Source organism: Miniopterus schreibersii, assembly GCF_964146895.1.
Source record: "Miniopterus schreibersii genome assembly, chromosome: 5".
In the NCBI taxonomy this organism is placed as follows: domain Eukaryota; kingdom Metazoa; phylum Chordata; class Mammalia; order Chiroptera; family Miniopteridae; genus Miniopterus; species Miniopterus schreibersii.
The window spans coordinates 3,438,767-3,449,578 of record NC_138106.1 but is presented as its reverse complement, the minus strand read 5'-3'; the positions used below and the strand labels follow the sequence as shown (position 1 = coordinate 3,449,578).

General features: G+C 56.1%; 1 protein-coding gene and 1 long non-coding RNA gene across 2 annotated transcripts; one reads left to right on the top strand and one right to left on the bottom strand.

Annotated features, from left to right (window-relative positions):
- Nucleotides 1–11: 11 nt before the first annotated feature.
- LOC308558131 lies at nucleotides 12–7,780 on the top strand. The gene is made up of 3 exons (XR_013998960.1): nucleotides 12–198; nucleotides 521–788; nucleotides 6,049–7,780. It is a non-coding gene; the product is annotated as an uncharacterized lncRNA (long non-coding RNA).
- Nucleotides 1,816–9,591, bottom strand: LOC308558124 (small ubiquitin-related modifier 3-like). The gene is made up of 4 exons (XM_081139333.1): nucleotides 9,228–9,591; nucleotides 6,533–6,661; nucleotides 4,836–4,907; nucleotides 1,816–3,168 (listed from the first exon to the last, which is right to left on the bottom strand). The coding sequence occupies exons 1-4, from the start codon at nucleotides 9,516–9,518 to the stop codon at nucleotides 3,076–3,078; spliced, it is 585 nt and encodes a 194-aa protein (XP_080995459.1). The 5' UTR covers nucleotides 9,519–9,591; the 3' UTR covers nucleotides 1,816–3,075.
- Between the last annotated feature and the right edge of the window lie 1,221 nt (nucleotides 9,592–10,812).

The following is a 10,812-nucleotide window of genomic DNA, read 5'->3' as shown; positions in this document are numbered from 1 at the left end:
TGCGCGTGCGCAGTGAAGAGGAGGGAGCAGAAGGGGGCGGGACAGGGACGCGGAAGGGGGTCGGGGGTGGGGCGTGGGCCGGTCCCAGCGTCTCCCGCCGCTAGTCCCGGGACGCTTTGTGGGTTAAAGCCGCTTCCGGCAGCTCCGGTTCCTGTAGGGCCCGGTCTCCCCGAAGGTTCCGGCGGGCGCCCGCGTCAGGTGCGTGGCAAACGCCTGTTCCGTCACGGCGGCCGCGGGAGGGTCCCGTGGAGAACGGAGGACTGGGACACGCGGGACTGGGACGAAGGGCCGGCGGCGGCGGGCGGCGTTCAGATGGGGTGTCTTTTAAAGGCCCCGGGAGGGGGAACCCGGGGAGCCCCAGGGGCCCAAGCCGCGGGCAGGCCAGGCCAGCCCAGGCCGCTGACCAGCCAGACCCGGGCGCCGAGCGGCAGGCGTGACCGGTGAGGGCTTCCTACGGAGTCACACTGAGGCGAGGCGGCCAGCAAGGTCAGGGTGAGATCAAGTCTTTTTCTGTCTTCAGCCACTGAAGTCCTGAAGTATGGAAAGTACCTCACGGCTGAGCCTGGCTTAGGGTGGCGCTTTGATGTTAACATGAACGTCTTGCTTCCCCGGCTGTGAGCTTGTGCAGCCCCGCAGGTGACACCCGCCAGGGATTCCCGGGAGGCGGGGCTTCCAGCGCGGACATGAGGCAGTGCCAGCTGGGACCCTGGCACCACTAACAGGATTAACAGGGCATAGCTCCTCCTGAAGCGTCAATTTAACTCTAAGACCCCAAGAGTCAGATGTATGTAAGTATATTTTTTAATTTTATTGATTTTAGAGGGAGGAAAAGAAACCTCGATTTGTTGTTCACTTATCTATGCATCACTGGCTGATTCTTGTATGTGCCCTGACTGGGGATCGAACCACAACCTTGGCATATCAGGACACTCTAACCAACTGAACTACCCAGCCAGGGGCTGTAAATATTTTTAAAATATTAATACCAAGAGGTATTATTCCAAATGCGTGATTGGCATAAAATTTTAAGAGAAAAGATCTCAAGGACATGCCCTGTTCTCTCTTCTTACCATCATGCTGTGGGTGGGAATTCAAGAAGCTCTGCTCTGATGTCCCAAACTCCTGGCCTCACTCTCCTCGCTTAAGGGAGGAGTGCAGGGGCTCCCCTGCGGATGGAACCCCCCACACCTCCACTCTCCAGGGCACGCAGCAAATGACTCAGTCAATGTAATGTGCCTGAGCCCACCTGCTTTGGCTTGTGTAAATGACCAGGTGGGAGCGTGGACGACTTATATCCCGGCCGCCTTTGACCTTTCAGCTTGTGCTCCTCACCAGATGGTCATTTTCAACCCTGCTTTTGTCATAGCAGTCCACTGGGAAGTTCTGTCAAACTAGCAGATCACTCAAGTACAGAGCAGGCAAAGTTGTCAATTGCACACAGGAAAATTAGTCTGTGAGGGACCGAACAACTTAAGAGGCCAGACTGATGTCCATATCCACTGCCCCCAAAACCAACCCTCCTTTACATGTGACACCCAGGAGAGGCAGTGTGGTCACAACGCTAATTCAGCTTACCCCAAGGCAGAGCCCTGGGAGATGTGAGAGGGTGTAGTCCCCGGGGGGGTGGGGGGGACGTGCCAGCCTAGTACGTTCTGCCAGGGATGCAGGGAATGGGGGAGGCAGCAGGTGAATACTTACTTTTCAGCAACTAGCCTTAAAATCAAAATCTGAGTGGCCTCGCTGAATGGTCATTACAAATGCTCAATTGTGACAGTCAGCCGCAACCTCTAAATGCAGTATTTAGTACAAGAGACAGAATACCAAACTATATTTACTGTTTACAGTAGTAAAGGACAACAAAGAATGTACAAATTGTGAACAAACAGTAGAGCCAGCAGACACCACATCCACACCCCAATAGCAAAACACAAAGGAAAGGCAAGATTCCAGGCAAGCAAGAGATAGATGATGGTCGAGGTCACACTGTCCAGGTGCCAGAACGAGGCAGAGCAGGGCCGTGGGGCAGCAGGGGTTCCATACAGGGCAGTAGGCAAACTGAAAGTAACCAGTACAGGTTCTAAAATGTTTCACAGAAATGAAATCAGCTAATGTCAGGAAAGCGGCAGAGCACAGTCCATGAGAATAACATGAGTCGTCTGCACGGGGCCCATTTGTAACTACACTTGGAAGTAGCTCTTTTACACAAAAGCATCACTGCAAAATCAGCACTACTTAATCGTACTTTCTTATATAGAGACTGTAATTATTCATCAAAAGCAAGTACTGGAAGAAATCTGAGGCCACAGAACTACCACCAAGTGACAAACGTGGGAATGACCTTCCTCTGTGGTAAAAGGGGACACCTGAAACTAATACAAAATAATATTGAATGTAAACTGTAACTGAAAATTTTTTTTAAAAAAAGGAAGGGGAAAAGCCGATTTCTGCTGCACCCCAGGTTGCCCGCACACCATCGAGGGCCCTGGGCCCGCCCCTGCCCAAGCGGTCACCAAAGGAACAGGGTGCCCAGGGCCACACTACGGAGGGACTCAGTTATTTTCACCTTTTAAAAAGCATTCCAGTCTTCTCCCTTCACCTTTCCCATATTCTCACAAAACCTAAACTTGCAATATTTAGCATTTAAAACGTACAAGAAACATTAAGTGGCAGTTTGTCTCCCATCCCCACAGTGCCCCGAGGCTTGCCCCAGAAGCCCCCACTGTGGGGACAGGAGCGCTCACAATGGAATGAGCAGGGGCCTTATCCCATTCCTGGGGTAAGATCCCCGCCTAGGCTAAAAGGGAGGGAGGCTCACGCCACAGACTTCGGGAAGTGTCACAGGAGGGGGAGAGACAAAAATGAAAGCAAAGACAAACCCCGACACCTCGCAACTGCTTTCCTAAGGAGCGCGACGGCGGCTGGCCGGGTGCGCCCTGCAGACAGTTCTGAGTGGCACCCGCAGTGTGCCGGAGAGGAAGGGGATCGGGTGGGTGTCCTCAGTTCCCGCAGGCTCCTTGTGATTGGCGTGGTCACATGGTCACTATTCCACAGCAGATGCGAGGACGTCCCTCGGCGCTACAGACCGCACCCCGAGTGGCGGCGGGCGGCCCGCGAGCCCCCAGTCTGCTGCTGGAACACGTCGATGGTGTCCTCATCCTCCATCTCCAGCTGGCCGGGCCGCGTGGGGGGTGGGGGGGGACGACACACGACACAGCCGTTAGTGTGCTCGCATGGCATCACTGTCCCAGACGGACGGGTCAACCCCGCCTCCCGCGCCCTGAGGCGCCCCCTCCCGGGACCTGGGCCACGCGCGGAGAAGAGGCCGCCCTCGGGGTCCAGCGAGTGACCATCGCCACCTCCCCGAGCAGAACTCACAGAACATCCACAACTGCCTTTAACTGACGTGAGACACTCGGTCCCCTTAAAAGCTGCTCTCCAGAGAGGCTCAGGTGGCCGAGCCCGTGCTGGGCACCAAAAGGCTGCCGCAAACTCGCGGGAGGGCTCACGCCCAGGCTGCGGGTCAGCCCCCAGTCCACGTGTAAGGCAACCAAGTGAGGCTTCTCTCATTTCTCTCCCACATCGATGTTTCTCTCCCTCTTTCTCTAAGCATGCCCTTGAGTGAGGATTAAAATTTAAAAATTTTTTAAATGAACAAGTATCTAAAATTGTTACTGAAAATCACACAAAATCAGATTCCAATTAGGAACATTCAGTGAGTGGCACCAAGTCCTGGGGACTAGCAGGGGCCACGCACTTCATAACAAGTGCAGTGGATGGTGCCTGTGGCTCCCAAAGCAAAGCAAGTCAGGAAGGAGCCCATCGGTAAGGGACCTACGGCTGGCTGCACCCCACCCCTTCAAGACCAGGCAAGAGATGGGCAAACGCTCCCCACCTGCTCCTTTCTGACACCGAGGGCATGGACATCTGCCCTGATCTTTGTCCGTTCTCAAACAAAATGAAGCTCTGCCAAATCACACAGACTAAACAGGGCTGGGGGCAGTAATGCTTCCCAGAAACATCCTCAGAGAAGTACGTCCAGGTTAGCAGCCCCATCCTGCTGCAGACACTACCTGGGCGGGAATGACTCTACCTGGACAAAGCGACAGGCCTGAGGAGAGCTTTCCTGCCCCCCACCCCCATCCCAGGGAAAGCCCCCCAGAAATCCTCACAGAGCCAACCACCATCTAGCAGCAGAAGAGTTCCTCAACTGGGCAGAAACATGCAGCCCTTTGACATGAGCCAACCCACTGATCCTGCCTCTGAAGGACCAGTCAATGACTTTGGGTCACAAGGCCATCCAGCTGATGAATGACAAGAACCACAGACTGAACTCAGCCTCCACCCCCGTCCAAAGCTTTGTCACTGGGGGGCCATGCATCGCAACAGGCTGGGCTGATGCTGAGATTGTTGCAAGGGGCACGCGCTTAGCAAAAACTAACTCCTGACTGATGAAGGGGTGCACACTCCTTTCCATCCACACCCCTTCTGCGCAAATGCTTAAGGGCATGAGAAGCAAGCCAGGAAGTTAGCTACAAATTGACTGACACTGCAAATGCAATGTCCAGACCACCAGTGAGTGCTCTGCCCCCCTCGCCTGGACCCCTGTGCTGAGCCCACAGCCTGCCTGCTGTGCCTCCCAGCCTGGAACAGGATGTCCGACAAAGGGCATCACCCTCATCTGAAACACTGAACTGTGCAATTAAAAAGTTAAATATCTAATAAATGAGAACATTAAGAGAAAGTAAGACATCCCCTATGGGCATCAATCGGTAGATCCCCAACAAGAACATTTCCAACAGCAGTCGGTCAAATGCAGGTCGAAGCTGCACTCATACCTGGGCCGGGGTGTCTGCTTCATTAATTGGCTGCCCATCAAACCTGAACCTAATCTGTCTCATCGACAAGCCCTGAAAAGAAAAAGCAAATATAAATAAGTATTTCCAGGCAACGCATTAATTCAAAATCATCAAATATTTACACCAGAATACCAGAATTCTGAACATGCAGATTGATAATCCAGTGGGTTATGACCTACTGGTGGGCCTACAATCCATTTCATGTGACACTGACACCAATACCTTCAGAAACCACTATTCTAGTGGCTTGTAGCCCCTGGCACCTACCATCACTCAGCCTTCTCACTTCCCTCCAGAAGCCAAGCAGGTTTTCTACACCTTCCCCCTTTAAAAAATTCTCAGAGAAACAGGTCAGGGGACAGGAGGCATGTGACAAGAAGAGTGCATAGAACTGGGAGGCAATCCCGACGGCTGTGGCCTTGAGAAGGGCAGCAGGGAAGGCATTTTCGTCCAATGAGGAGCATCCTGAGGGAATGGTGAACATGGTCAGGGTGCAGATGCTGCCTTTTTAAAAACATGCATCTCTGCTCCTCCTGAAACACTACTGAAAAGACATAGTAGAGGACGAGGGGGGGCGTGCGGTGGCAGTGTCAGAGCTGAAGCCCCGCCTTTCATAGGCGAAAATAACAGGAAGCGTATTTACAAAAAAAATGAGAGAAAAGTGGAAGGAGTTGATGACGATGCCTCTGAGGAGCAGGGTTTGAGAAGCGGGAAGGCAAAAAGGAGGTGTAGCTTTTCTATGGTGTTTTTTACAACAAAAATTCCAAGGCAAGAATGACCAAAGCCAGGAACGGAAATGGACTAAGCTCTTGTATTTCTAAAGCATCCAGAAGGCCTCGTCCTGCTCAAAGGGACAGATCTCCTCAGGGAGGAGGCCAGGGCACCTGTCAACCGAAGCAGTGCACAGGCAAAGCCATGAGTGAGGACGAGTGGGTGGGACAGGCCCAGGACCAAAGGCAAGTCCAATTGAGCTTGATGGGAGCAGAACAGATGCAGGACGAGGCACAGATAAACGCGCCTGAGCTGTAAGTTCACAACACTAACAATAATCACAACTGAAAATGCTCAATTTAACCGGTCACTGTGGGAGCACGCAAGTGAGTCAGCTCATTACTTTGAAATCTGGGTCAATAAAGGGAAAGAATGAAGTACTTTGTGGAAACCAACTGTGATGAGGGCTGTGTCTCCACAGCATGTTCCAGCCACCGTGTGAAGGAGCAATGGGACTGCACTCAAGCTCACTGTTCTGCAACCTCTGGGGAAGGCACCCGAATAGGCACTGATCGATCCCAGCAGCAGAGGTGTGACCGCACTCCGCCCCCAGAGGAAGAGGCACCATTTCACCTGCCTGCTGAAGCAAGAGCTGATGGGCACAACCTGGAGGCGCAGAGGGCTGAGGAGAGGCCACCAAGGAAAGTGTGCGTGCACACAATGTAAATGCAGACACACGTGCACACACCAATGCACATGAAAGCACACGAATGCACACCTGCAGACACACCTGCACACACCAATGCACATGAAAGCACACGAAAGCACACGCCCACACATCTGCAGACACACCTGCACACACCAATGCACACCTGCAGACACACACGCATACTTCCAGGGTAGTGTAGCCCTGAACAGCCCGGACATGGGCTGATGGCAGAGTTGCACCCAGCCCACAGGCGCACCTGCCGCTCGCAGTAGGCCTTCATCAGCTTGCTCAGGGGTGTGTGTCTCTTGATCTTGAACTGGACCACGGAGCCATCCTGCCCGGCCACTTTCAGGTTGATGTGGTCATTCTCCGTCTTCACTCCCTCCTGCAAAAGACAGGACACTGGGCCTCAACACCGTGTCCCAAAATAACCACTATTTTAAAGGGCAAGTCTTTAGCTAATTGCTGGAGTTTTTTAAAGGGCAAATCTTTAGGTAATTGCTGGAGGTTATTAAAGTCATTAAAAGCAACCCAATTCTTAAAATTCTCCAACAATCCAGTCACTCATGTGATGGTTTTATTTTTACACAGAATTTATTTTTAACTTCTACTTGTTAAGCATCCGTGTGTAAGGAAATGCAGTGCAAATCTACAGAGTTCACAGATTGGTAATTCAAAGGAAAAATATCTGTTCAATAAGTCTAGAAAAAACTCAGAGAAAGTCCATGCTTGCCATAGATTACCCTGGGAAGCCAGAGGGAAGCTAGTGCAGCCAGGAAAAGCCCCAGGTACCTCTCTCCTCCAAAGGAGGGACACCAAGAACAATGGCCTATACCTACCCCTGGTGAATTCCTAACAAACAATAAGTAAAAGGAAAGAAACAAAACAAAACAATTACGATTCACTGCAGTCAGTGCCCTGACTCAGCTACGCAGGGAACAGAAGCTGCCGTCCCAGCTGACGCACAGGGTTTTCCCTTTGCCAGCATGATGGTGGGGAAGCGTGCCTACTCCCCTCCTCGCCAGGACCAGAGCAGAGAGGGCTCTTCAGCAGGCGCCAAGGGCACTGCAAACCATTTAGTCACTTTGGACACAGTTCAAACAGGTTTATTCAACTGAAGGACCATGGAAGTTGACCACGTGGGAGAGTTAAGTTTAAACCCACTGAAGAGCCCACCGGGCGTGGCTCAGCGGTCGAGCGACAGCCTAGGATCCAGTTAGGGCACACACAAGAAGCAAGCAATGGCCCGGCCGGGCGTGGCTCAGCGGTTGAGCCTTGACCTAGGATCCAGGCGATCAGGGTTTAATTCCCAGTCAGGGCACATGCCCAGGTTGTGGGCCTGATCAATGATGCTCTCATCATTGATGTTTCTCTCTCTCTTCTCCCTCTCCTTTCCTCTCTCTGACATCAAGATATGTTTTTTAAAAAAGAAGCAAGCAATGAACGCATAAGTGGAACAACAAACCGATGTTTCTCTCTCTTCCTAAAATCAATAAAACTGTTTAAAAAAGAAGCCTTGGCCGGTATTGCTCAGTGGTTAGAGCGCACCAAAGGGTCGAGGGGCTCTATTCCTGGTCAAGGGCAGGTACCTCGGTTTGGGGTTCCCTGATCTGGACCTGTGCCGGAGGAAGCCAGGACGTGTCTCCCTCACATCGATGTTTCTCCTCCTCTCTCTTCCCCCCCCTCCCTTCCACTCTCTCTAAAAATCAACGGAAAAAATATCCTCCGGTGAGGGTTAACCAAAAAAAAAAAAAAAAATTAAGAAAATCACTGCCCTAGAAAAGTGCACACCAGAGAGCGCATTAGGGACAGGAGGAGACAGTGATGGAGCGCATGGGCGCACACTGGGGGACAGCAAAGAGGAGAGTGAGCCACACTCGGAAGACTGCGATGGGGGGGCGCACACTCGGAGGACAGCGATGGGGAGGGGGGCGCACACTGGGGGACAGCGATGGGGAGTGGGGGGCGCACACTGGGGGACAGCGATGGGGGGGGGCGCACACTCGGAGGACAGCGATGGGGAGGGGGGCGCACACCGCAGAGCCTGCGGCGGAAAGACAGGCGCAGACCGGCTGTGGGGTAAAGGTCGGCAGTGCGCACTGACAGAACAGGCTACACACACCCCCGACGATCGCAGACGCGGGTGCCCGGAGAGAGGGACATGGTGGGGGAGGGCCTCCGCGACCGAGAAGGTCCTAGGGAGATGGGGGTCCCCGAGAGATGTGGAGGGGGAGGGGGCGGAAGAGTGCGTTTCTGCGTGAAAGGGGGTGGCGGCGTCCGAGATCCCTGCAACTGGAGTCAGAGCGGGAAGGGGGCGGGGTTCCCCAGCGGGGGAGGGGACCCCGACGGGAGACTCCGGGGGAGGAGGAGTCTGGCTGCGGCGCTGGGGTCCCGAAGACGGCGCGTCCCGGAGGGTAAGGGGCGGTTGTGGCTGGGGACCAGGGCGAGGAGGGTCCCGACACGGGGTCGCCCCGCTCCACCTCGGAGCTCTGCGTAAGCTAGACGATCGGAGGCCGGAACCAGGGCCCCGCAGCCCCGCAGCGCGAGGGGACCCCAAGGACGTAACGGCGGCGAGCGGCGCGAGCACCTGGGGCGGAGCCTCGGGGGGTGCGGGGTGCGGGGGCGGGCTGAGCGGGGGGCGGAGACTAAGCGCAGGGCGGGGACTCAGCGCGGGGCGGGGACTCAGCGCGGGGCGGGGCGCGGCCTGGCCCGTGGGGCGGAGCCGGGCGGGGCGGGGCCTGGGCGGGCGGAGGGGGGAGGGGAGCCCAGCGGCGCGGCCGCGGGGGGAGGGGCGGGCGGCCGGGCGCGGGGAGGCCCCGCCGACGCCGCCGTCCCCTGGCCCCGGAGGCCGCGCTGAGCCGCGGAGGGCGCCCGGTGCGCGGCGGGGGCGGGCGGGGACGGCGCGGGCGGGAGTCGAGCGCGGGGCTCGGCCCGCGCCCCCCGGCCCTTACCTTGGGCTTCTCCTCGGACATGGCTGCGAGCGGTGGCGGGGCGGCGGGGCGCCGGCGGGGAATCAGGCAGCGCGGCAGCGGGCGAGTCACGCTCTCGGCCCGCCGCTCTCCCGCCGCAACTGCTCGCGGGGCCGCGCTTTGCCCCCCAAATCCCGCCGCGCCGGTTGGCCGGTGCGAGGTCACGTGGCGGGCGCGCGTGCACGACGCGCGCACCCGGGGCCTCGAGCGCGCGCCGGTCGGGCCGAGGTTCCCGGCGATTGGGAATGCGTCACGGGGCGGGGCCCGCGCCATCCCAGCGCCCCGACACCGGGGGGCGCTCAGGACCCCGAAGGGTAGGGGTAGGGCACCTGGGACCTCCGGGGCTCGAGGCATCTAGGGCGGGTCGCTCGGGATGTCGAGCTGGGGAGGGGCGCGGGAAGGGGAGGGGCGCACCAAGCGCTGAGCGGCGATGCGGGCCAGGTGCGGGGTCAGGGGCCAGGACTGGCGCACTACCTTGGGGCCTGTCTGCCTGGGTGCCCTGGCCCACACACCCGGCGCGTCACCTCCTTGAGCTCAGCCAGCCAAGCCCAGGCGCCCCCACTCATTTCCCACGTGGAGAGTGCGTTTCCCCAAGGAAAATGAGGCCAGTTTGGTGAACCCCCTCCAGTGGCCACTGAGGACCTGGGTGAGAGCCCGGGTGCCCACTGGAAAAGGCGCCTTCACCCAGGTGCGAAGTGTCAGGTCATGAAGAACTGCGGGGTGAACCAAGACGGCGGGCGAGGCTGACCCTCCTTCCATCAGCTCCTTCCACCAAGGACACACCGCACGCATTTTGAAGCCCATACAAACTCTGGCCTTCACCCGGAGCTGCAGGTGGACGGAGGCACAAACAAGGATTAGGGGCGCAGAATGTCTTTCTCTGTCCGCTTCTCCCTGACCTTAGCCAGGCTTCCCTCTGAGGCTTCCTCTCTTCCTTTTGTCTAGTCCCCATTTGAGGCTTCTGAACCTGGCAAGTGAAAGCTGAGCAGCTGGGAGAATGGTGCGATGGGTGCAGGAGACCCTCTTGTGACTATTTTGCTAACATTTCTGGAGTGCACATCCTGCGCCAGATGCTAGTACTCTGCACCTGATCCTCACAGCAACACATTTCACAGGTGAGGAAGTTGAGGTGCTAAGAGGTTACATTCCATACTTGAGGTCCCAGAGTTTGTAAGCAGTGCGACTGGGATGTGAAAGCAGGCAGCTGGTCAGTAAGATTGACAGTGTGCCCTACTACCTGTCAGGGCAAACCCAGGGTGAGACCCCTGCCAAGATGGGCCATGTGGGTGGTCAGGTGGACACTGGAAATGTGTTGGAGAAGGGGGGCCACAGTGAGAAGTACATCCTTTCGGTACTTTGACACGCACATTCTTAAAAAGCCCTGGCTCTTCCTGTCCTCCCTGTCTGTAACCCTAATTAATGCCCTCAGATGAAATAGACTAGTGGTGGCCAACATTTATCTATCACTCAGAGCGTGCCAAGCATGGTAGCAAGCTCGCATCATCCACTAAAGCCTCACAAAATTGAAGTAGGGACCCTCATGATCCCTATTTTGCCAATTAGGAAA

Excerpts from the sequence above, each read along its gene's own strand:
- LOC308558124 (XM_081139333.1), bottom strand. The coding sequence starts at position 9,518 with ATGGCGCGGGCCCCGCCCCGTGACGCATTCCCAATCGCCGGGAACCTC. Across the intron at positions 6,662-9,227 it reads TGTCCGAGGAGAAGCCCAAG|GAGGGAGTGAAGACGGAGAA; the intron begins GTAAGGGCCGGG and ends TGTCTTTTGCAG. Across the intron at positions 3,169-4,835 it reads AAGCAGACACCCCGGCCCAG|CTGGAGATGGAGGATGAGGA; the intron begins GTATGAGTGCAG and ends CGGCCCGGCCAG.